At 45.5% G+C, this 24,988-nt stretch overlaps 1 protein-coding gene across 2 annotated transcripts in view; it reads left to right on the forward strand.

Moving 5' to 3' along the window:
* The first annotated feature begins 11,348 nt into the window (after positions 1-11,348).
* The window catches only part of MYO7A (myosin VIIA), a 154,748-nt gene continuing 141,108 nt past the window's right edge, over positions 11,349-24,988 (forward strand). For both annotated transcript variants that reach the window (XM_081001719.1, XM_081001720.1), the window contains exon 1: positions 11,349-11,412. In XM_081001719.1, coding sequence (XP_080857845.1) covers positions 11,395-11,412 — 18 coding nt within the window. In that variant the 5' untranslated portion in view covers positions 11,349-11,394. The remainder of the gene's footprint in view (positions 11,413-24,988) is intronic.

Consider the following 24,988-nt stretch of genomic DNA (forward strand, 5'->3'; position numbering starts at 1 on the left):
GAGGAAGTTTTTAATGTTTGATGTTTTATCGTGTTTTTAAGATTCTGTTGGAAGCCGCTCAGAGTGGCTGGGGAGGCCCGGCCAGATGGTTGGGGTATAAGTAATAAGTTGTTGTTGTTGCTGCTGTTGTTGTTGTTGTTACCTCTGTGCTGACCTCCCTGTCCTTTAAGTTTAGACCAGGCATCCCCAACCTGCGGCCCTCCAGATGTTTTGGCCTACAACTCCCGTGATCCCTAGCTACCAGGACCAGTGGTCAGGGATGATGGGAATTTTTTTTTTTTTATAATGATATTTATTAAAGTTTCAAAAAATACGTGAAAATACAGAATAAAGAAAAAAGTATAAAGTTTTTAAGATATAACAAAAAGATAAAAAATAAAGAAAAACATACAAAATAAAACAGTTAAAAACACATTAATTTTCCATAGCCTATCTTCCTTTCACTTATTTCACCGAACCTCCTCATACCTCCCTTCTTTGTATTCCAGTTCAGTTTATTAGTTCAGCAAATCCTTACCATTAAACTTTTACCCAATTGTTAACCTTTTTTTTTTCATATCTCTTAAAGCATTACAGCTAAAAACCTCTTAGTTTCTATCCGACATCCTCCTAAAATTCCTTAATTTTGCAATATTTCTGTAAATAGTCTTTGAATTTCTTCCAGTCTTCTTTCACCGACTCTTCTCCCTGGTCTCGGATTCTGCCAGGGGATGATGGGAATTGTAGCCCAACAAATCTGGAGGGCCGAAGGTTGGGGGTGCCTGGTTTAGACTGATATGTCTTAGGTTGCATCCTGTTCACAGAGTCCTCTTCGCACTTCCCTCAACACTCAACACTGTGTGTTTTTCTGGGGAAAGCCCCATGAGAGCGTTGCCTCAAGATATCATTAACTGAGGTGCAGGCAGCTGGGGAGGCTGCACGGTGCAGACCACAGGTGAGGCAGTTTGTAGAATGAAGGAAAAGACACTCCCAAACACCCCTTGGCCACCTCAAAAATAAGATACGTGCATCAAAACTCTGCACCCCACCCACAAGTATTTTGCTGAAATTTCCTTCCCCCCCTTGGATGAATTTTCAAGAGCAATTCCTATTTCTCATTAATTGATGGATCACGGGAGGAGAATTTTCCAGCATGGCAATAGGAAACCAAAAAAAGATATGCTCCTAGCCAGCAAATATTATTAATTGAAATCTCTTTCGAAATGGTGTGCGTGCAAAATTGTTGTTGTTCTTTAGTCGTGTCCGACTCTTCATGACCCCATGGACCACAGCACGCCAGGCACTCCTGTCTTCCACTGCCTCCCACAGTTTGGTCAAACTCATGCCGGTAGCTTCGAGAACACTGTCCCACCATCTCGTCCTCTGGCAGTGGCTCTCCGGGATTTCAGAGAGGGGGCGATCCCTGCTCTACCCGGAGATGCGAGCAGAGATTGAACCTCTGATCTTCTGCATGTGAAGCCAATATTCTAGCCCTCGCCTTAGCAGACCAACAGATCAGGATGCTTCCCTCGCTGCTTAGTTTCTTCTTGTTGTTTAGTTGTTTAGTCGTGTCTGACTCTTTGTGACCCCCATGGACCAGAGCACGTCAGGCACTCCTGTCCTCCACTGCCTCCCGCAGTTTGGTCAAACTCATGCTGGTAGCTTCAAGAACACTGTCCAACCATCTCGTCCTCTGTCATCCCCTTCTCCTTGTGCCCTCCATCTTTCCCAACATCAGGGTCTTTTCCAGGGAGTCTTCTCTTCTCATGAGGTAGCCAAAGTATTGGAGCCTCAGCTTCAGGATCTGTCCTTCCAGTGAGCACTCAGGGCTGATTTCCTTCAGAATGGATAGGTTTGATCTTCTTGCAGTCCATGGGACTCTCAAGAGTCTCCTCCAGCACCAGAATTCAAAAGCACCCATTCTTCAGTGATCAGCCTTCTTTATGGTCCAGCTCTCACTTCCATACATTACTACTGGGAAAATCAGAGCTTTAACTATACGGACCTTTGCTGGCAAGGTGAGGTCTCTGCATTTTAAGATGCTGTCTAGGTTTGCCATCGCCTTTCTCCCAACGAGCAGGCGTCTTTTAATTTTGTGGCTGCTGTCACCATCTGCAGTGATCATGGAGCCCAAGAAAGCAAAATCTCTCACTGTCTCCATTTCTTCCCCTTCTATTTGCCAGGAGGTGATGGGACCAGTGGCCATGATCATCTTAGTGTGCACAATTAGGAGTATATTTACTGGTATAAGTTCAGCAAAATCACCTGATAGATCCCCTCCTGGACTGTACCACTTCAGACAGCACATGGGGAGGGGGGGAAAGACTGCAGATCAGAAATCTCCCTGTGGTAGAAAAGGAGAGGGTGGAAGGTCGGAGAAAACAATGTTGGTCTAGTCATCTTCTGAATATGTTGATTTCCTACATCCTCTTTTTTTAAGGGAGGCATTTCCTCTGCAAAAGTGTCTGCCCTCGGGATGATCTTACATCGTTGAGGGCTCAGTTGGACTGATCTTCTGGATAAGCCATTTTTTTTTTTAGATAGAGCGCCAGGCCCAAATTTCAAGGGATGTGAAACCTGTAGCATCTGCTATCAGGCTTTCCTCATGCTGAAACAATTAAGCCCATTTGTGTTGCTAAATGATCTCCTCTCTGATTCAGACACAATAGCCTGCAAACAAAAGGAAATCACCTGGCCTGTCCCTTTGCGGCCAACCTGTATCGAATTCCTTGGCAACCTTACAAAACTGGCTAGACAAAAAAGCCAAAAGCAAGAGGAGAAGGCCATACTATTCACGCTCCCCCCCCCTTCTCTCCTGCATATTGTTCTGAGGTTCAGAAGTTAGGGACTGCTCCATTGTGCTTTCTCTGAGAGGGTTGAAAAATTGATGTGCGTTTCCTGATGTGTCTTGTCAGAACCCCCATGAAACTTTGATAACATACCTGTCCGTGCGTCGCAGTTGGCACTAAACTGGGAAGAGTTGCAAATACTGTAGAGAAGTTAAGCATTCAAAACGATCTTAATAAACAAGAGCAGAAAGCAGAGAGCAACAGGATAGAATTCCACATGGAGCAATGAAACACACTGGGCTTGATCCAGACTGAAGCTGCGATCCTGTACACGCTTGACTGAGTCTCATTGAATTCCTTCCAAGCAGAGCAATCCCTATGTATATTTGCTCAAAAGTAAGACCCACTGTAAGGGATGTGGGTGCTGCTGTGGGTTAAACCACAGAGCCTAGAGCTTGCCGATCAGAAGGTCGGCGGTTTGAATCCCTGCAACGGGGTGAGCTCCTGTTGCTCAGTCCCTGCTCCTGCCAACCTAGCAGTTCGAAAGCACGCCAGTGCAAGTAGATAAATAGGTATTTTCGTATGCTGCTCTGGTTCGCCAGAAGTGGCTTAGTCATGCTGGCCACATGACCCGGAACCTGTACGTCGGCTCCCTCAGCCAATAAAGCGAGATGAGCACCACAACCCCAGAGTCGGTCGCGAATGGACCTAATGGTCAGGGGTCCCTTCACCTTTACCTTTACCAGCACATAAGGATTGTGGGTGGCGCTATGGGTTAAACCAGAGAGCCTAGGACTTGCCGATCAGAAGGTCGGCGGTTCGAATCCCCGCAACAGGGTGAGCTCCCATTGCTCGGTCCCAGCTGCTGCCAACCTAGCCGTTCGAAAGCACATCAAAGTGCAAGTACATAAATAGGTACCGCTCCGGCGGGAAGGTAAACGGCGTTTCCGTGCACTGCTCTGGTTCGCCAGAAGCGGCTTAGTCATGCTGGCCACATGACCCGGAAGCTGTACGCCGGCTCCCTCGGCTAATAAAGTGAGATGAACGCCGCAACCCCAGAGTCGTCCACAACTGGACCTAATGGTCAGGGGTCCCTTTACATTTACCTTTACCTTTAAGACCCACTGTGTTCAATGGGGCTCACTTTCAGATATATCAGTTTTCACTCTCTTCATTTCTTATTTTCCCAATCTTAAGTGTTCCTGAAGCCACTGGCTATTTTTTAAAATCCTCGTGAAAATCCCTCGGCATTTTTGCGTGAAGTTCTCATAGCAAGCACTCCGGATTTGTGTAAGGGTTAACTCCCTAGCCTTTTCATCTCTCAAAGATGTTCTGCAAGGCAGCGGCAGCGAGAGGCCCCATTAGCTAAAGTGGTACCTCAGGTTAAGAACAGTTTCAGGTTAAGAACAGACCTCCAGAACCAATTAAGTTCTTAACCTGAGGTAAAGGTAAAGGGTAAAGGGACCCTTGACCATTAGGTCCAGTCGTGACCGACTCTGGGGTTGCGGCGCTCATCTCGCTTTATTAGCCAAGGGAGCCGGCGTACAGCTTCCGGGTCATGTGGCCAGCATGACTAAGCCGCTTCTGGTGAACCAAAGTAGCGCACGGAAACGCCGTTTACCTTCCCGCCGAAGCGGTACCTATTTATCTACTTGCACTTTGACGTGCTTTCGAACTGCTAGGTTGGCAGGAGCAGGGACCGAGCAACGGGAGCTCACCCTGTCATGGGGATTCAAACTGCTGACCTTCTGATCGGCAAGCCCTAGACTCTGTGATTTAACCCACAGTGCCACCCGTGTCCCAAGGCAGCGGGTACTTTGCCCAGTAGGGCAGGAAAGCTCACAAACATATTATTGAATGTAGAGTTGCCAACTTCTTCTTTTAAAGTGTTCATCGCTCTTGCGCCTTACACAGCAGTTTGATCTGCCCTGAAAAAGCTTCATCTGCTCAAGCTGTTCTTAAAGGCAGAGGAGCAGCCAGGGTATTTAGTTAGTTGGCAACCGCAATGGGAAGCCAGGCTTGGGGAGGGGAGGGGGGGAGCGAACCAGAAACATTCTGGTCATCAACCTGCGCTTATGTTAGCAAGTCTTGGCATTTTTCATCTTAATCTCCCTTGGTTTGGCCGTCTGCTGATTTTAAATCTCATGACCAGCCAGGCTGCCAACTAATCCACAGAGGCATTGGCGCTGGATGTTAAATTCATTCCTTCGTTTGCCACCGGTTGCAAGGAATTTCAAGCATTCCTCTTTAGCCTGGGTTCAACTCCCAATGAGCTTCTTTAAAAAACAGCAACAGCAGATCCTTCAAAGTCCAACTGGTTTGCACCTCGTGTTCTGACTATCAGGACCTGCTGGGAATTACACCAAGTCAGGCCATGGCACATTCCACATTTGCCGCTGGCCCGGATGCAAAGCCAAGGGAGTGGCAGTGAGGCATAGTGGTTGGAATGTCAGACTAGGACCCCTTTACCAAACCCTGGGTTTGGTTTGATGAGGCCCTAAGCTACTGAAGGTAATGGGGCCCTTTATATGCCCAGCTGTTCTTTGTATTACTGTATTTTAATATTTTGTTGGAAGCCGCCCAGAATGGCTGGGGAAGCCCAGCCAGATGAGCGGGGTATAAATAAATTGTTGTTGTTGTTGTTGTTGTTGTCAACAACAAATTGTCACTGTTTTTTGTGTTGAATATATGCTATATGGTAATTTATGGACCTCATAGGTATCTTGAGCCATTTGTACATAACAAAATACATATTTTATCAAAGTAATTGTTGAACTGAAATACAGTTAAGAAGTACAGTCATACCTCAGATTACAGATGCTTCAGGTTGCGTTTTTCAGGTTATGGAGCTGCCGAAACCCAGAAGTAGTGGAACAGGTTACTTCCGGGTTTTGGCAGTCGCACATGCGCAGAAGTGCTAAATTGCACTTTGTGCATGCACAGAAGCACCAAATCTCAACCGGTGTGTGCGCAGACGCGAATGCTGCGGGTTGCGAACGTGCCTCCCGCACGGATCACTTTCGCAACCCGAGCGTCCGCTGTATATTAATAGTGAAATACAATTAAGAAGTATATTTGGGGGCGGGGGAGAGAGTTGGTCCCTAAGCTATAGCTTGTTTAGCTTATACATGAATCCGGCACTGCTGACATACCTGATCTGAGGCAGGTGTGATTGTAAGGAGTAAGAATGGGTTTAGTTAGGGCTGAGAACCCAGGCAGAGTGATGGCAGAATCTAAGGCATGAACTTGTGCATCTCACGCCTCCCTGCACCCGTGTTTTCTTCCTCCCCCCCCTCCCATGCACCTTTGCTGGGAAAGTTATCCTGTTTATTCCTTATTAATTAGCATCTTTGCCCTCAGGGGTCAGCTGGAGGTTGCTAATATAGGTTACACCCTGAGGGAGATGAGCCCATCACTGAAACACAGGCAAACCTTTGGGTTGAAGAGCAAGAATGGGGAGCTTGTTGCTGGACTCCATCTCCCATCAGCGAGCATGCCCAGGGGTCAAGGATGATGGGAGATGTAGGAGTCAGTGATTTAAATGAAGGCTCAGCCAGTGGGAGGGTTTGGTTGGGATTGGAAGGAGCAGGGGTCCCGTTCTATTTTGCAGAAGGGAGAAAGGAGGGAGGTTCATGGCCGAGAGAGGTGGGGTAAGTTGTGGGTCAGAGACTAAAGCAGTTTGAAGAATTGCTTACACTCCATAGATGATTTACAGATGGTAGACGATTTGCAGATGGTATTTAACTCCAAGTAGGCTTGCTAAATTCGGGACGCGGGTGGCGCTGTGGGTTAAACCACAGAACCTAGGACTTGCCGATCAGAAGGTCGGCGGTTCGAATCCCCACGACAGGGTGAGCTCCCGTTGCTCGGCCCCTGCTCCTGCCAACCTAGCAGTTCGAAAGCACGTCAAAGTGCAAGTAGATAAATAGGTACCGCTCTGGCGGGAAGGTAAACAGCATTTCCGTGTGCTGCTCTGGTTCGCCAGAAGCGGCTTAGTCATGCTGGCCACATGACCAGGAAGCTGCATGCCGGCTCCCTCGGCCAATAAAGTGAGATGAGCGCCGCAACGCCAGAGTCGGACACGACTGGACCTCATGGTCAGGGGTCCCTTTACCTTTACCTTAGGCTTGCTAAGAGATATAAGACTGAATCAGATAAGTGCTGGAGATGCAATGAGGTGGAGGGAACATTCTTTCATATGTGGTGGAGCTGTAAAAGGGTAGGAGAGAATGTATTGGGAGATAATCCATAATGAATTGAAAAAAAATGTTTAAAAGTACTTTCCCAAGAAACCCAGAGTCCTTTTTGTTGGGGATAATTCAGACGAAAATTTGTAGGTGTCAAAAAAATGTTATTTATGTATGCCACTACTGCGGCCCGTGTTTCATTAGCCCCAAAATGGAAAATGAGTGAGATCTCAACGAAAGAAGAATGGCAACTTAAGTTGAAAGAATATACACGGCTTGCGGACGTAACATGTAGAATAAGACAACAAGGAGAATATACGTTTAGAGAAGATTGGAATATATGGGGGGAAATTGTGTACAGTTGAAAACGCTGGCAGCATTAAGATAAATTCAACAGTGTAAATAAGTTTTGATGGATGCAATAATGAATGGTTTCGTTTTTGTAAAATATCCAGGGATTTATGATATGCAAAATGAACCAAGAAAAGAGAGGAAGGGAAGTCACTGATATTTTAAAGATGTTTAAATTAGTATTTTAAATTGTAAAACAGAAAGTTTAATTATACACACAGAGAGAGAGACACACACACAAAGCAGTGCTTACATTCTGGGCCAGATTTCTGCGTACACACACATTATTATTATTATTAATTTCCATATTCCTTCCAGGCAAACAAGATGCATTTACAGAGTTCAGGGACACATCCCAGCAGGCTGCTGAGTTCTGGGAGGGGAATGTGATCTGGTGAGAGTCCGGAGGGTGATACGCAGAGGCCCAGAGGCTTTTTAATGGTGATTCTCCACTTATGGAATGCCTGCATCCCCAAGGATGCTTATTTGGCACCCTCGCTTTTAATTTTGAAAAGTCCAGGCCAATACTCATCCCCCCCCCAATTCTGCAGGGCAGTTTAGCTACTTTTATTGACTGCCTACCCACGTCCCCGTTATTTTGCATAATTTGCTCTTCTATTTGCATGCCCTAATTTGCATAATTTATTCACGCTTTGCCAGGCAAGGGAACTCCGCTGGAAATCCCTTCCGCCGCCTCTCTGGCTTCTGAGAATACAAGCACATCTTTGCAATCGTGAGAGCTTAGAAGCTTGCTTGTTCTTCACATGCTAAACTTACCCTGTGGGGAAACCCCACACTGAAAATGGCAAAAAAAAAGATGGTGATATGGAAAAATTGGATGGAAGCAGGTGTATTGACATTGGACCAACTGATCGATGGGGAAGATGAATTTTATATTTTTGCTATTTTAACACAAAAATATAATCTATCAGATGCAGGCCAAGGGCAATATCTTCAGTTACAACATCTCCTAAGAAGTGTGTTTGGGCAATCAGCCCTTTCAGCTTCTGAGATACCTGAGATATTGAAACAATTGGACCACTCATTCACAAATAAAAAGCCAGCAATTACTTTTTATAGATATCCTATTAACAATACACAAGTTTAATATGCAGACTGTAAGAGGTGATTGGAATAAAGAATTGGAACTTTCATTGTTACACAGACAGTGGGAAAATGTATTAGCTTCAATACCTAAGGTGTCATTAGATTTAAAATTAAGACTAATACAACAGAAAATAATACTTCGAGTTTATTGGACTCCTTTAAAGGTAAAGGGACCCCTGACAATTAAGTCCAGTAGTGAACGACTCTGGGGTTGTGGCGCTCATCTCACTTTACAGGCCGAGGGAGCCGGCGTTTGTCCACAGACAGTTTTTCCGGGTCATGTGGCCAGCATGACTAAGCCACTTCTAGCAAAACCATAGCAGCGCACGGAAACGCCATTTACCTTCCCGCTGGAGCGGTACCTATTTATCTACTTGCACAGTGTGCTTTCAAACTGCTAGGTTAGCAGGAGCTGGGACCGAATAATGGGAGCTCACCCCGTTGCGTGGTTTCGAACCGCCGAGTGGTTTAACCCACAGTGCCACCCAAAAAGGGGTTAGCTAAGATAGCTCAGTGTTGGAGATGTTGCAAGGACAATGCCTCTCTGAAGCACATGTTTGTACAGTGTTCTTTACTTAACAAGTTTTGGGGGAGAATGTGCTAGAATGTGTAACTATGTGCAGAAAAAGTTAAATCTCTCAGCAGAGAATATTTTATTGAACTATATACCTGCAGTATGGAAATTATCAATGGGGCAACGGAAATGGATTTTCCGTGCCCTAATGGTGGCCAAGAGATTGATATTGAGGAATTGGAAAAACAAAGATATTATACTCTTCAATCAATGGACTCACAGTATGACATCACTGGCAATTTATGAATGGACTGCTTACAGGCGCAGACCCTCTATGGATAAATACGATAACATCTGGAATGGGTTTATACAAAAGGTGGTAGGCTTATTAGCATTTACATAAGCACTAGGACAAAAGCTAAGATCATGGCCACTGGTCCCATCACCTCCTGGCAAATAGAAGGGGAAGAAATGGAGGCAGTGAGAGATTTTATTTTCTTGGGCTCCATGATCACTGCAGATGGTGACAGCAGTCACAAAATTAAAAGACGCCTGCTTCTTGGGAGGAAAGCAATGACAAACCTAGACAGCATCTTAAAAAGCAGAGACATCACCTTGCCGACAAAGGTCCGTCTAGTTAAAGCTATGGTTTTCCCAGTAGTGATGTATGGAAGTGAGAGCTGGACCAAAAAGAAGGCTGATCGCTGAAGAACGGATGCTTTGAATTATGGTGCTGGAGGAGACTCTTGAGAGTCCCATGGACTGCAAGAAGATCAAACCTATCCATTCTGAAGGAAATCAGCCCTGCGTGCTCACTGGAAGGACAGATCCTGAAGCTGAGCCTCCAATACTTTGGCCGCCTCATGAGAAGAGAAGACTCCCTGGAAAAGACCCTGATGTTGGGAAAGATGGAGGGCACAAGGAGAAGGGGACGACATAGGACGAGATGGTTGGACAGTGTTCTTGAAGCTACCAGCATGAGTTTGACCAAACTGCGGGAGGCAGTGGAAGACAGGAGGGCCTGACGTGCTCTGGTCCGTGGGGGTCACAAAGAGTCAGACACGACTAAACAACTAAACAACAACAAGAAACTAAGCAGCGAGGGAAGCATCCTGATCTGTTGGTCTGCTAAGGCGAGGGCTAGAATATTGGCTTCACATGCAGAAGATCAGAGGTTCAATCTCTGCTCGCATTCCACCGCGTTCACCGCACGTCTCTTAGTTATCTTGCTCGCCTTTCCATCTGTTCTCCAATCATTTCCCTTCCTTAGGTTCTTTCATAATCCATCAAATCTTTATGTTCTCTATATTCTCCACAAGGTTAGTCTAAGCACAACCAAACTTTCGTATTTGAGCCCTGCTTGTATAAATATTCATTTAAGCATTCCCATTGTTTCTGTATTATAGTTTGGGGTTTATGCCTTATTAAATCCGTCAATTTTGATAACTCCAGGTAGTCACATAGTTTAATTAACCATTCCCCTTTTGTTGGGATATAATTTCCTTTCCAATGACTGGCTACCAACATTCTGAAGGAAATCAGCCCTGAGTGTTCACTGGAAGGACAGATCCTGAAGCTGAGGCTCCAATAATTTGGCCACCTCATGAGAAGAGAAGACTCCCTGGAAAAGACCCTGATGTTGGGAAAGATGGAGGGCACAAGGAGAAGGGGACGAGAGAGGACGAGATGCTTGGACAGTGTTCTTGAAGCTACCAGCATGAGTTTGACCAAACTGTGGGAGGCAGTGGAGGACAGGAGTGCCTGGCGTGCTCTGGTCCATGGGGACACGACTAAACGACTAAACAACAAAAACAACAAGGACAATAACACTATACCAATTTATACAAGAATGTATGGGAATATAATATATTGCGCTTTTTTTAATGCATATTTTCGCTTTTATATCTTTGTTTTTCTCCCTCTCACTTTTCCTCCTCCTTTTTCTGTATCACTTTATTTCTTTTAACTGACGTAACCTTAATAAAATATAAATATTAAAAAATGAAATGTCTTGTTCTTCAAAAGCGCCACATTCTACGCCTGACACGCTTCCTCCCCCGAACTTCTATGAGTCCAAACCATGCACAAAACCCTGCCATTATTTTGCCAGTTCCTGCTGTTTCGTTTGCAGCTTGCCTTCTATACGAGAAACCTCACAAGGAGAATTCATGCTTATCACTGCAGGGAGGCTGTGTGGGTATTAACCTGGTTGCATTTAGAGGATTATCTTCTGCTGTCTAGAACGAAGAGTTCGATAGCTGTCACATTTATAGCGGTGCGCGCTGTTGTTGTTGTTGTTGCTTACAGGCCCAAGCGTGTGTGTTTGACAAAACGATGCTTCTTGGCTGATCGTAATCTCGACCTCTCCAAAATGCAAGTGGTAACCAACTAGTCCCTCTGATTCTCTGATTCTTCTTTCTTCCTCAGGTCCACTGGTGGTGACTGCCGATGACTTTACGTAGGAGCCATGGTTATTCTACGGCAGGTAAGTTGCGTGCCCGCTCTCTGTTGACAGTGCTAATTTTAAGATACTGTGTTGCTCCCCTGGCTTAAGAAGAAACCTTGTCAGAGATGAGGGGGTGGATAGTTCCCTGGCTATTTTTATGTGACACCCAACCCGTTTCTGGAAGAGGGCTAGTGGACACTTTTATCTCTTGTATCTCATCGGCCTTAGTCCTTGATTAGCTTAAAGGGAATCACTGACGTGTGTTGTGTAGATTAACTAGCTAGGAAGTGTTTGGCATCATGCAAGGAGTAGATTATATCATTCTCAGCTGGTTGGAGGGGAAACAGCTATAAAGTAACTACACAGCAGTGATTAGAGAAGATCGCGGGAACTTAATGAGACACCTTGCTGAAAATGCAAAAGGAAAAAGGAGGAAAAGGGAAGTTGATACACCATTCACCTATGGTTTTTCCCCAAAATAATCTTGCATATGATCCATAATATAAGAGGCATTCATACAAATTTAGATCTCCTCCGGTGTCCAGTTGTTTATATTTGGAAATTAGACATCAGAGAAAATTGATATCATTCACGATGTGGGCAGCGCAGTTCCTCTATAGCATTAATGGAGATCAAACGCAACTCCGATTGTGAAGGAATCTGGGGAAATAGCCATCATAAATTTGCTGGACCTGTGAAACTGGGATGGCTCCTGTAAATCCTGGACTGTCCCTGGAAAATAGGGACACATGGGGGTGCTTTGTTTTCAAGATAACAGTGTGCAAGTTGTTATGTACAATTGAGCGTAAAGGAAAACACAGCCTATGTCACTGCAAAATAAGATATTGGAGCACTCTAAATCATTTACACATACACAGAAAATAGCAGCAACACATGGAGATCTGCACTGATTGTTGCAATGCCTCCCAAATCATTATTATTCTATGATTATAAGATTATTGTAGAATCTTAAAAGTAAAGGTAAAGGGACCCCTGACCATTAGGTCCAGTCGTGACCGACTCTGGGGTTGTGGCACTCATTGTGCTTTATTGGCCGAGGGAGCCGGCGTACAGCTTCCAGGTCATGTGGCCAGCATGACTAAGCCGCTTCTGGCAAACCAGAGCAGTGCACGGAAATGCCGTTTACCTTCCTGCCAGAGCGGTACCGATTTATCTACTTGCACTTTGACAGTTTTCGAACTGCTAGGTTGGCAGGAGCAGGGACCGAGCAGCGGGAGCTCACCCCGTCGCGGGGATTCGAACCACCGACCTTCTGATCGGCAAGTCCTAGGCCCTGTGGTTTAACCGACAGCGCCACCTGCGTCCCTTGTAGAATCTTAAAAGGCTGCAAAAACTTTACACGGGGCTGTGACTCTCACGAGGGGACTGCATTTCTGAAATTGGCCACTACCCTGCTGAAGAAAGTTGTGATGCAACCTCAGTTTGTATCAGCTCTTGTCATAAAAGGAGAGGAAAGCTGAGCTTTGTCTGAGCTCAGAGAACCTATCCGCTCATCCCGGCGTCTTTTCCCTTCCGCATTGTAAGTTTAAAGAGAAGCAAATATTGTTGGGCAGAGGGAAGGTCTGTTGAGAGCCAGAGCTTATCATCTTTAGCGGCTGGCAAATTGGTTGTGGCAACCTGCTTTCTGGGTAAACAAAGAGAGGAGGAACGGGTGAGGAGCAAAGGGGCTGTAAAAACTGCGGCCTCTGTGTGTGAGTTTTATGGTACTGCTGGGCTGCATTAAAGGATCACAGCATTTGTCCGCGATACAGTTTTACCGTATTTTTCGCTCCATAAGACGCACCTGACCATAAGACGCACCTAGTTTTTAGAGGGGGAAAGCAAGAAAAAAAATTTTCTGCGCAGAGCATGTAAGCGGCTCTCGCTTTTCTTGCTTTAAACCCTTCCGTCCCTCCTCCCGCTTCACTGAGAAGCCAGGAGAGCAAGAGCTATATCTACACAGCGCCTCTTCTGCTGGCTTCCCAGCAAAGCGGGATGAGGGACGAAAGGGAGTCCTTACAAGGGAGCGCTGAGCAGAGGCTCTTGCTGGCTTTTCTGGGAGGTGGGGGAAGGGACAGAGGGCAGCCTGTCAGTCCCTTCCCCCACCTCCTGGAAAAGTCCCCAAGAGCTGTGCTCCCTTTAAAGAGCTGCGCGGAGCATGTGTGGGGGCTTGGGGCTCTTGGGGGCTTTTCCCTAAGGAGGGAGAAGGGACTGACGGGCTGCCCTTCTCCCTCTTGGGGGAAAAGCCCCCAAGAGCCGCATACACGCTCCACACGGCTCTTTAAAGGGAGCGCTGAGCAGAGCCTCCTGCCTGCATTCGCTCCATAAGACGCACACACATTTCCCCTTACTTTTTAGGAGGGAAAAAGTGCATCTTATGGAGCAAAAAATATGGTAGTTCAAGACCAGGTGAATGGTTCAGTCTGGGGGGGAAAGAACTAAAAACTCTGTTTTGCAACCCCTTTGTTTACCACTAAGTCATGTACCAGCTGGGTATTTGACACCTGTTAAACTAGCGAGAAGATCAAACCTATCCATTCTGAAGGAAATCAGCCCTGAGTGCTCACTGGAAGGAAAGATCCTGAAGCTGAGGCTCCAATACTTTGGCCACCTCATGAGAAGAGAAGACTCCCTGGGAAAGACGGAGGGCACAAGGAGAAGGGGACGACAGAGGACAAGATGGTTGGACAGTGTTCTCGAAGCTACCAGCATGAGTTTGACCAAACTGCGGGAGGCAGTGGAGGACAGGAAAGCCTGGCGTGCTCTGGTCCATGGGATCACGAAGAGTTGGACATGACTAAACAACTAAACAACAACAAACTAGCGATAATGTACAGGATGATTAGTAAGCCATGTTGGAAATGCAAAGATAAAGATGGAGATTTTTACCACATGTGGTGGACATGTGAGAAAATGAAACAGTTTTGGGAACAGATTTATAACGAATTGAAAAAGAGATTTAAATACACTTTCCCGAAAAAGCTGGAAGCTTTCTTCCTAGGCTTGATGGGAGAGGAAATATAAAAAGCAGATCAAAGGTTATTTATTTATGTATGCTATGACTGCTGCCAGAACTTTGTTAGCCCCAAAATGGAAAGTACCAGAATTACCAACAATAGAGGAGTGGCAGACGAAGATGGCTGATTATGCGGAACTAGCAAAACTGACCTGTAGGATCCGAAATCAGGAGGAAGCAAAATTCCAAAAAGATTGGAGTAAATTTATGGAGTACATAAATAATAACTGTAGAAATTTGAAGACTCTGGCAGGACTGAAATAAATCTTACGACGTAGATAGGATTGGATATACAATATGAAACTGTGGCAAAGTAACTGACATAAGAAAACCTGTTGAAGTGAGGGAAGGAAGTCAATGCTCAGGAGAGTGTGGGGAAGGAATGTGGGTAAATGATTGTTGAATTTTACTGTATTTTATTTGTTTGTATTAAAGGAAGCACCAATAAAAAGCATTTTTTTAAAAAGAGTTATGTACCAGCTGTAGCTCCATAGTAAACGAAAGTGTTGCATGCAGATGGGTCTCAGATCTCATCCCAGTCAAAGGGTAGGGTAGGAGGAGACAGGAAGTACCTCTGTCTGCCTGGAGACATTCTGCCAGTCAGAGGAGCCCTCCAGATACATTTGGACTACAACTCCCATCATTGCTTACCACTGGTGACTCTGGCTAGGGCTGATGGGAGTTGTAGTCCATCATTTTCCTGAGGCATTTTCCTGTTTTCTGCCCCTGAAGGAGCCTAGACCATGGGTAGGCAAACTAAGGCTCAGGGGTCGGATCCGGCCCAATCGCCTTCTAAATCCAGGAATCAGTGTGTTTTTACATGAGTAGAATGTGTTCTCTTATTTAAAATGCATTTCTGGGTTATTTGTGGGGCATGGGAATTTGTTCATTATTTTCCTTCAAAATATAGTTCCCCCACAAGGTCTAAGGGACAGCGGACCGGCCCCCTGCTGAAAAAGTTTGCTGACCCCTGGCCTAGACTGACTTAGATGGAATATTGTTTTGTTCTGATAGAAAGCAGCTTTCTGTGTTCCTTCCCTTCAGTACTTGGACTTGGTCTAAGACCCTACCTGCCTGCGCACTGTCTTGCCGGAGTATTACATGCTCTGATTATATCCTGCATGGACTACTGCAATGCGCTCTACGTGGGGCTACCTTTGAAGGTGACCCAGTAACTATAACTAACAAAGCTGCCCGACTGGTGACTGTGAGCGGCTGCCAGGACCATATAACACCAGTCCTGAAAGACCGACATTGGCTCCAGTGGCGTAGCGTGGGGGGTGCAGGGGGGGCCGGCCGCACCGGGCGCAACATCTGGGGGTTAGGGTTAGGGGGCGCAAATCCACGGGTTAGGGGGCGCAAATTACTTGCCTTGCCCCGGGTGCTGACAACCCACGCGACGCCACTGATTGGCTCCCAGTACATTTCCAAGCACAATTCAAAGTGTTGGGTCACAACCTGCAGTGCCGCATCTGTGCACGCACGGGTCGCAATTCGGTGCTACTGCGCATGCGCCGAAACCCCAAAGTAGCGTGTTTCGGGTTCGACACGGTGCGCAACCCAAAATTGCGCAACACAAAGTGTCAGTAACCCGAGGTATATCTGTAATAAAAAAGTCACATACATGAAACCAATTCTAATCTGAGATACCAAGATTTAAGAAGGCTTGTCAAAACACAATAAACCCAACACAACATCAGAGAACCCGCACAACTGTTCTGTTTGAGTTATTGGATGGAGTAACTCTCATCGACAGTTGCCAAGTACTACAAGATAAAAGCCGGCACTTTTCTAACGATTGTATCTTGCTCTTTGTTTACAGAGCTCATAATGGCTCGGGTGGCAACTCTCAAATTAGAACAATCCAGACAAGTTGTGTGTGTGCCCTTGCGCCAGGAGGGGCACCCATAGCTCAGTCGTAGGACACTTGCTTGGAATGCAGAAGAGTCCAGATTCAATAAGAGCCTAAAAAGGGCCTATTGGATGAGGCCAATGTCCTACCTAGTCCAGAATCTTGTTCTCACAGGGGCCAACCAGAAGCCCACCTGCGATTCCCACCAAAAGGCCTTTTCTGTGGTGGCTCCATAACCTTGGAATGCTCTCCCCAGAGAGGCTCACCAGGCGCCATCATTACATGTCTTTATTTTTTAAAAAAAAAATATTTATGATTTTCAGTTACATACTTTCAACAGTTTTACCGTCATTTTAACATTTCAAAACTCCCTTCCTCCTCTTTCTGCGGTTCCTTAAACTTATTTCTATCATTTCCTGCATATTCTAAATTAAGTCATTCTTTTATTCATCTTCTTTAATTATATACTCTTATGAAACTGCAGGTTATTACAATAATCCTACCAATGTCCTTATCTGTTTACAATTTGTTTCCATTCTTTTATAAAAAAAAGTTTGTTATCTTGATTGCTTACTTTTCCGGCAAGTTTCGCCCTTTCTGCATAGCCCATAAGTTTTTGTATCCATTCTTCTTTCGACGGGACTTCTTCTTCTTTCCATTTTTGGGCAAATAACATTTTTGCCGCTGTAGTCGCATACATAAATAAATTTCTATACTGTTTAGGTAGTTCTACCCCTATAATTCCCACAAGAAAAGCTTCTGGGTTGTTGTTTTTTAAACAAATGTTATTTTAAACATCTTTTTCAATTCATTATCATTATTACATGTCTTTAGGCACCAGGCAAAAACATTCCTCTTTACCCAGGCCTATGGCTTTTAAACCTATTAAATCCTGTGTAAGTGTGGAATGTCATTAATTATTTTATTAATTGTCTGTCTGTCAGTATGATTTTTATTCTGTTTTTATTATTGATGTACTGTAATGTGGTTTTAATGTTTTACACCACCCTGGATTCTTTTGATAGAAGGCGGTACATAAATTGAAATAATAATAATAATACTCAAAATACTCAAAATACTGGAATTAATGGGCCTAGCTTAGACCTGCTCATTAATTTCAATGAGTTACCGGTATCTCTGAGTAAAAACTAGTGGAATACAGTGGAACCTCAATTCCCAAATGCCTCTGTGGTCATACGTTTCGGTTTTCGAACACTGAAGACCCAGAAGTAAATGCTTCCGTTTTTTGAATGTTTTCCGGAACCCGAACATGAGACGCGGCTGTTGCTGAGTGCAAGAAGCTCTTGCAACCAATGGGAAGCCACATCTCCGCTTTTGAAGGTTTCAGAAGCCAAACGGGCTTCCGGAACGGATGTCGTTCAAGAACTGAGGTACCACTGTACCACACCATATATCTAAATGTCTAAAAACCCTTGGGGGTGAACCTATTGTCATTGATGGCTGAGTGACATTTAGGCCCCATGTGACAGGACATGTTCAGTTTTCTTCTTCTTCTTCTTCTTCTTCTTCTTCTTCTTCTTCTTCAATCACTTGTAGCAGAGTAAGATTATCTTCCATGAACACGGTTTTAACAATGAGTCCATAAGTGACTGTGGAGGCCAATTCTGGATCCACACGTCCTTCCACAGTGGGGACATTGGTTTTCGGGCGGGAGTTGATTACGGTGAGGTTTTGCCAAGCGTGCCTTTCCTCTTAGCACATTTCTCCCTTGCGTCCTGAGTTCGAGTGTCTTCGAAGCCCCCAACACCTTTGGTAAAGGCTGTTCTCCAACTGGAGCGCTCGCAGAGCAGTGTTTCCCAGTTGTCAGTGTATATACCACATTTTTTAAAATTTGCATTGAGACAGGTTTAACTCTTTTGTTGACCACTAGCATTACCCTTTCCATTTTTAAGTTCGGAATAGAATAGTTGCTTTGGAAGACGATCATCAGCATCCGCACAACATGACCAGTCCAACTAAGTTGATGTTGAAGAATCATAGCTTCAACACTGGTGATCTTTGCTTCTTCCAGTACACTGGCATTAGTTCACATGTCTTCCCAAGTGATCCGTAAAATTTTTCAGAGACACAGTTGATGGAATCTTTTGAGGAGTTGGAGCTGGCGTTTATAAGTGGTCCATGTTTCACAGGCATACAGTAAGGTTGGTAGTACAATAGCTTTGTAAACAAGCATTTTGGTTTCCACACGAACGTCACGGTCCTCAACACTCTGAACTTCAATCTGGAGAAAGTCGCACTCGCAGAGCTCAGGCGATGCTGGATTTCGGCACCAATGTCGGCCCTTGTGGGAAGATAAGACCACCGAGTGCTTTTGGATGAGTGAGGGGCGTGAAGCAAGGCAGCAATTACTGCTGGCCTCCCAGACATCATCACCACAGCTGTGAGCTCTCCCTCATAAATCACACGTTCCGCAAGCTGTTGTCCATTCTTGTCTTGTACAGGATTGATGTCCAAACCTGGAAGCTTCTCTGGACGGCAGTAAACAGGGCCACGAATGGCGTTCTGAGTGCCTGCCGGATGGTCCATTTGCATATAGATTGAAATGTGAATCACTGGGGCCTACTCATTAGCTGGAGGGATTGAGGCGTTTGGCATTTTTAATGGCACCCGCTGTCAGGATCCTGGCCATCAAATGGATTTACGAGGCAATTAATGCCTCCACAGTGGGCGCGATGGGGCAATGAAGATTCAGCTGGTGAGGAGAGGTGGGTGTCTTGCATATCCTCCAACATTTCTCTGGTGAAAATAGGGACGTCCCGTTCCACAGTGATAATTTCACTATTTATACCCCACACATCTGACTGGGTTGCCCCAGCCACGCCGGGCAGCTTCCGACATATATAAAAACATAATAAAACATTAAACATTTTTTTAAAACTTCCCTATACAGGATTGCACTGTCAAACACGGCCGCTTAACAGCAGCAACAATATGGTTCAAAACGAAACCTGTCTTTGTGTATTGTTTCTTATGTTCCAGCTTTCAAAGTTTTGAATTTCTTACGCTATGCATCTCAGCAGCAATATAGCATTAACAAACTACTGCCACAGGGCAGACAGAGAGACCTGGAGATCTGAATTTGTCCTCCAGACTTGAGATTCCTCTTCTGGGACTAGATCATACTGACTCTCAGTAGAGTGTGTGCTCTGACATTCTCAACCCCGCCACATAATTTGGCGTCCGGTGGGTACCCAAACATGCCTGGTGGGCCACACTCAGCTTAGTGAGTCACTACTATGTTTCCAAGCACAATTCAAAGTGTTGGTGCTGACCTTTAAAGCCCTAAATAGCCTTGGCCCAGTAGACCTGAAGGAGCGTCTCCACCCCCATCGTTCTGCCTGGACACTGAGGTCCAGCTCCGAGGGCCTTCTGGTGGTTCCCTCACTGTCAGAAGTGAGGCTACAGGGAACCAGACAAAGGGCCTTCTCGGTGGTGGCGCCCACCCTGTGAAACACCCTCCTATCAGATGTCAAGGAAATAAACAACTATCTGACTTTTAGAAGACATCTGAAGGGAGCTTTTAATGTTTGATGTTTCTAATATTCTGTTGGTAGCTGCCCAGAATGGCTAGGGAAACCCAGGCAGATGGGCAGGGTATATATAAAAATATATATTAATAAATTATTATTGCAAAAGATGCACAACCAGTCCATTTTGGTTCTCTCTTGTTCTTCCGAACTTAAATCCAGCTTCCCACATTCCTGCAGATTTTTCTTTTTTAATTCCTCTTGAAAGTTCGTTAGCATTCTAGTGTGAATTTCTCCTAATATATGCATTCATAGAATCATAGAATCATAGAATCCTAGAGTTGGAAGAGACCACAAGGGCCATCGAGTCCAACCCCCTGCCAAGCAGGAAACACCATCAGAGCACTCCTGACATATGGTTGTCAAGCCTCTGCTTAAAGACCTCCAAAGAAGGAGACTCCACCACACTCCTTGGCAGCAAATTCCACTGTCAAACAGCTCTTACTGTCAGGAAGTTCTTCCTAATGTTTAGGTGGAATCTTCTTTCTTGTAGTTTGGATCCATTGCTCCGTGTCCGCTTCTCTGGAGCAGCAGAAAACAACCTTTCTCCCTCCTCTATGTGACATCCTTTTATATATTTGAACATGGCTATCATATCACCCCTTAACCTCCTCTTCTCCAGGCTAAACATGCCCAGCTCCCTTAGCCGTTCCTCATAAGGCATCGTTTCCAGGCCTTTGACCTTTTTGGCTGCCCTCCTCTGGACACGTTTCAGTTTGTCAGTGTCCTTCTTGAACTGTGGTGCCCAGAATTCCATGCAGGTTGGATTAATATGCATATTCTAAAAAGAAATTCCTTCCACTGAAATGCATTTCTGTTTGTTACTGTCACTAATAGGTATGCACCGGTCCTCCTAATACGATGCATTTTGTGCAACTCGCTTCATTGGAGAACGGCATCCCCCAAAATTCAGCGGAGTATGGATTTTGCAGGTTGGGGGTTGTTTTTTGGGTCTGATTCGCAAGAGAGGTGCCAATCGGGGACTTCCTCATTAAAATGCAAACGAGATCCCAGCATCTCAAAATGCCCGGCACCCCCCTGTACTGATTTCACCAGCACAGAACGGAGAGTTTTTCTTCTCCCAGCCGAATGGCCTCTTTTGCGCAGCCGGGCCAAATGGAATGTGAATGATTTATGGCCGTTTGCCAAGGAAGAGGGCAAGGCCCATTTTACTGCCTGTGCCACCCACCACCAATGCCTTTCTCTGGGTCACAGGCTGCAGTTTCACGACCCACAAATCACTCCCTGGAAGGCGGCTTCCGCGTAGATTTATTACAAGGGGGAAGGGGCTCATTTTGCAGCGAAGCAGGCGACTGTTCTTATCTGTCCATAATATCACCTGCCAGGAGATGCTATCAGTTATGTTGACATTCTCCATGTCCTTCCTTCAGGGCGGCTGGGTTGGTGCTAGAGGAGGAGCCGTAGAACGAGAACTACCGTGTGTGTTTTGCCAAGATAATGTCAATGTGAATCTATACATGCTCAGCTGTTGTTTGACAATATGGTGGGAGAGGCTTTCGCACTCCGACGGTCACACTTATTTATTTATTATTGTTAACGGAGAAATCTGAAGGCTCCCTTGGACCAAAAACAAGGACACCAGCCAGGAATACCAGAACAAAACAGCAGCCAGTAGGCTTGGTCTTTATTGAAGACTGTCGAGACAGGACTCTCACCTGCCACAAGGTGGAACAAGATGGAAGCCCCCAACAAAAGAGCCCCCAAACTTTTATTAGCTGCTAATCCCCATGTTACACCCCCCAAAACTACATCACTAATACATAATGCTTACATCATGGAAGGGGAGGTCTGGTGGCAGTAATCTGAGCATCCTTAACCCTGCCCCATGGTTCTCCTTGCCCTCCACCAAACACCCATCAAGTGTAACAAAAGAGATATTTACATTTCCCTGTTTCCCAGCCAAGTTAATCACGCCCTTTTGTCTTCATCTGGGTTTGTTATTTCTGGAATGGCTACCTGTCTGGCACTCAGGTATCAGGATGCCAGGGATTATCACTCAGGCAGAGGGGCTGCTGAGTAGCTGAGCTCACATGTCTATATGAATTCTGAAGTTTTCCCAGTGAGCCAGTACAGAGATACATTTATCAGTGAATTCTTACATTTGGTATCGTGCAGCAAAGGCCCTTTGAATAGATAGGAAGAAACTGTGATGAAGTGTTTTGTGGGGACAAATCACAAAAGTCACAAAAGTGATTGTGCTGATTTTGGTAGTGGGCTGCATATTTGCTGGAGGGGCAACCCCCTCCAACCTATACATAAATTCCTGCAACATTATTAAATTTAAAGACATAAGAAGAGCACTGCTGGGTCCGGCCAATGGCCTTTGTAGGCCAACATCCTGTTCTCACAATGGCCAATCAGAGAACAGACAAATTCCAGACCCTCCAAGTGTCCCCATTTTACAGAAGCCACCTCAGTTTCTGGTTTGATCCCAGAATGCCCCACTTTCCTTTAGGATGTCCCTATTTTCATCGGAGAGATGTTGGACGGTATGGAGTTATCCGACCCCTGAACCAAGGAGATAAGTAACTCTGCAACATTTAGAAGACATCTGAAGGCAGCCCTGTATAGGGAAGTTTTAAAAAAATGTTTAACATTTTATTATGTTTTTATATATGTTGGAAGCTGCCCAGAGTGGCTGTGGCAATCCAGTCAGATGGGCGGGGTACAAATAACATTCTTATTATTAAATAGGGCGTCCCTATTTTCACCAGAGGAATGTTGGAAGGTATGCTTTGTTATGGGATCTGGAGCTGAATTTAGCGAGTGTCACAGCCATCATTGATTGACTCATCAGGAGAGTGTGTGATTTCACCGGTGTGCAAAAATGCTGATATTTACGTGTGACATTCACTCTTTCACCTTCATCCTGACTATAATAAAGTAACCAGTTGTTGGTCAATGTTGAAATGCAGGATGAACACAATGATTTACTAAGTGGTATGCATAGCAGTTCGAAAGCACACCAGTGCAAGTAGATAAATAGGTACCGCTCTGGTGGGAAGGTAAATGGCGTTTCCGTGCGCTGCTCTGGTTCGCCAGAAGCGGCTTAGTCATGCTGGCCACATGACCCGGAAGCTGTACGCCGGCTCCCTCGGCCAATAAAGCGAGATGAGCGCTGCAACCCCAGAGTCGGTCACAACTGGACCTAATGGTCAGGGGTCCCTTTACCTTTACCTTACCACTGTATATATATATATCCGTATTTTTCGCTCTATAACACGCACCAGACCATAACACGCACGTAGTTTTTAGAGGAGGAAAACAAGAAAAAAAATATTCTAAACGAAATAGTGGATATATGATTTTTGTGGTTCATGCTGTGGCCACAGACATGTGATCTGACAGTGAGTTTGGAGTAGCCCAATGCAAAAATCCTGAGGATCCATGTGGATCCATGCTTTGTAACTACAGAGGAGGGAAGGAAGGGGAACTATGGATCCTCTGCTCACGACTGCAGCAGATCCATCCTGCCACCCGCAGGCATTCGCTCCATAACACGCACAGACATTTCCCCTTACTTTCTAGGAGGAAAAAAGTGAGTGTTATGGTGCAAAAAATACGGTATATATATATATAGAGAGAGAGAGAGAGAGAGAGAGAGAGAGAGAGAGAGAGAGGTAGAGAGACGCATAGCAAAATATGCCTCCATCTGGCCATTGTCTTCAACGATGGGCAGCACAGTTCTGAAATTTCAACTATTACCAGGAGAGTGTGCTGGAAGGCAAGAGATCAGATACTCCCTTTATCCTGCTGGAAAAGGAAACAAAGAACAGAAAGATGTGATAACTTTTATTTGATGAGATATGACTCTTGCTAAAAGCCATCTCTACGCCCCAATATGGCGCAAATGAATCCAGAAACATTTTTGGAACACCGATATTATTCACAGGTCAAGGGTCAATTCCCCTACCATGGCTGAAGGATCGACTCCATCTATTGTGTGCTGCATTCTTTGGTGTCTGTGGTGGACTACTACTACTACTACTGATATATTTAATATATTTATACCCTGCCCATCTGGCTGGGTTTCCCCAGGCACTTTGGGCGGCTCCCGATAGAATATTAAAAACAAGATAAAACATCAAACATTAAAAGCTTCCCTAAACAGGGCTGCCTTCAGATGTCTTCTAAAAGTCAGATAGTTGTTTGTTTCCTTGACATCTGATGGGAGGGCATTCCAAAGGGTGGGCGCCACTACCGAGAAGGCCCTCTGTTTCGTAGCTGCAAAAAAGAGAATTCCATGTTAGGGACCATTAAAGGAAGGATTGAAAATAAAAGCGTCAAGTAAGACAAATTTGTAGTGTACAGTTCGGGTTGCTGCATCTCATAAAGGATGTTGCAGGAAAAGGTGCAATGAAAATGATCAAAGTGCTGGAGCAACTTCCCTGCGAAGAAAGGATGGGAGCTGTTAATTTGGAAAAGGAGGCAGACACAATAGAGGTCCCAGGAACCAGGGGTTGGGGAACCTTCCTGACTTTGCAGACCAGATTCTTATCAGGATCTGCCTCGCAGGCCAATAAGGAAAGATGGGCAGCGCCTTTCCAAATCCTTTCCCCTCTGATCTTGAAGGCGGAAGGGAGAAGGGTGGCCAAAGTCTCTGTGAGGCTTCCCCCTTTTAAGATAGAAGAAGAAGAAGAAGAAGAAGAAGAAGAAGAAGAAGAAGAAGAAGAAGAAGAAGAGGAGTTTGGATTTGATATCCCGCCTTTCACTCCCCTTCAGGAGTCTCAAAGCGGCTAACATTCTCCTTTCCCTTCCTCCCCCACAACAAACACTCTGTGAGGTGAGTGGGGCTGAGAGACTTCAGAGAAGTGTGACTGGCCCAAGGTCACCCAGCAGCTGCATGTGGAGGAGCGGGGAAGCGAACCTGGTTCACCAGATTACGAGTCCACCGCTCTTAACCACTACACCACACTGGCTCACAGAAGGGACCCAAGGGTCATCTAGTCCAACCCCCTGCAGCGCAGGAATCTCAGCTAAAGCATCAGATGGCCCTCCAAACTCTGCTTGGAAGGAAGGAGAGTCTACAACCTTTCAAGGGAGACCGTTCCACCGCCGAAGAGCTCTGACTGTCAGAAAGTTTTTCCGTATGTCTAGTCAGAATCTCCTTTCCTGCAACTTGAAGCCCTGGGTTCGAGTCTTACCTTCTGGAGCAGGAGAAACAAGCTTGTGTCATCC

The sequence above is a fragment of the Podarcis pityusensis genome, assembly GCF_964106645.2.
Source record: "Podarcis pityusensis genome assembly, chromosome: 4".
In the NCBI taxonomy this organism is placed as follows: domain Eukaryota; kingdom Metazoa; phylum Chordata; class Lepidosauria; order Squamata; family Lacertidae; genus Podarcis; species Podarcis pityusensis.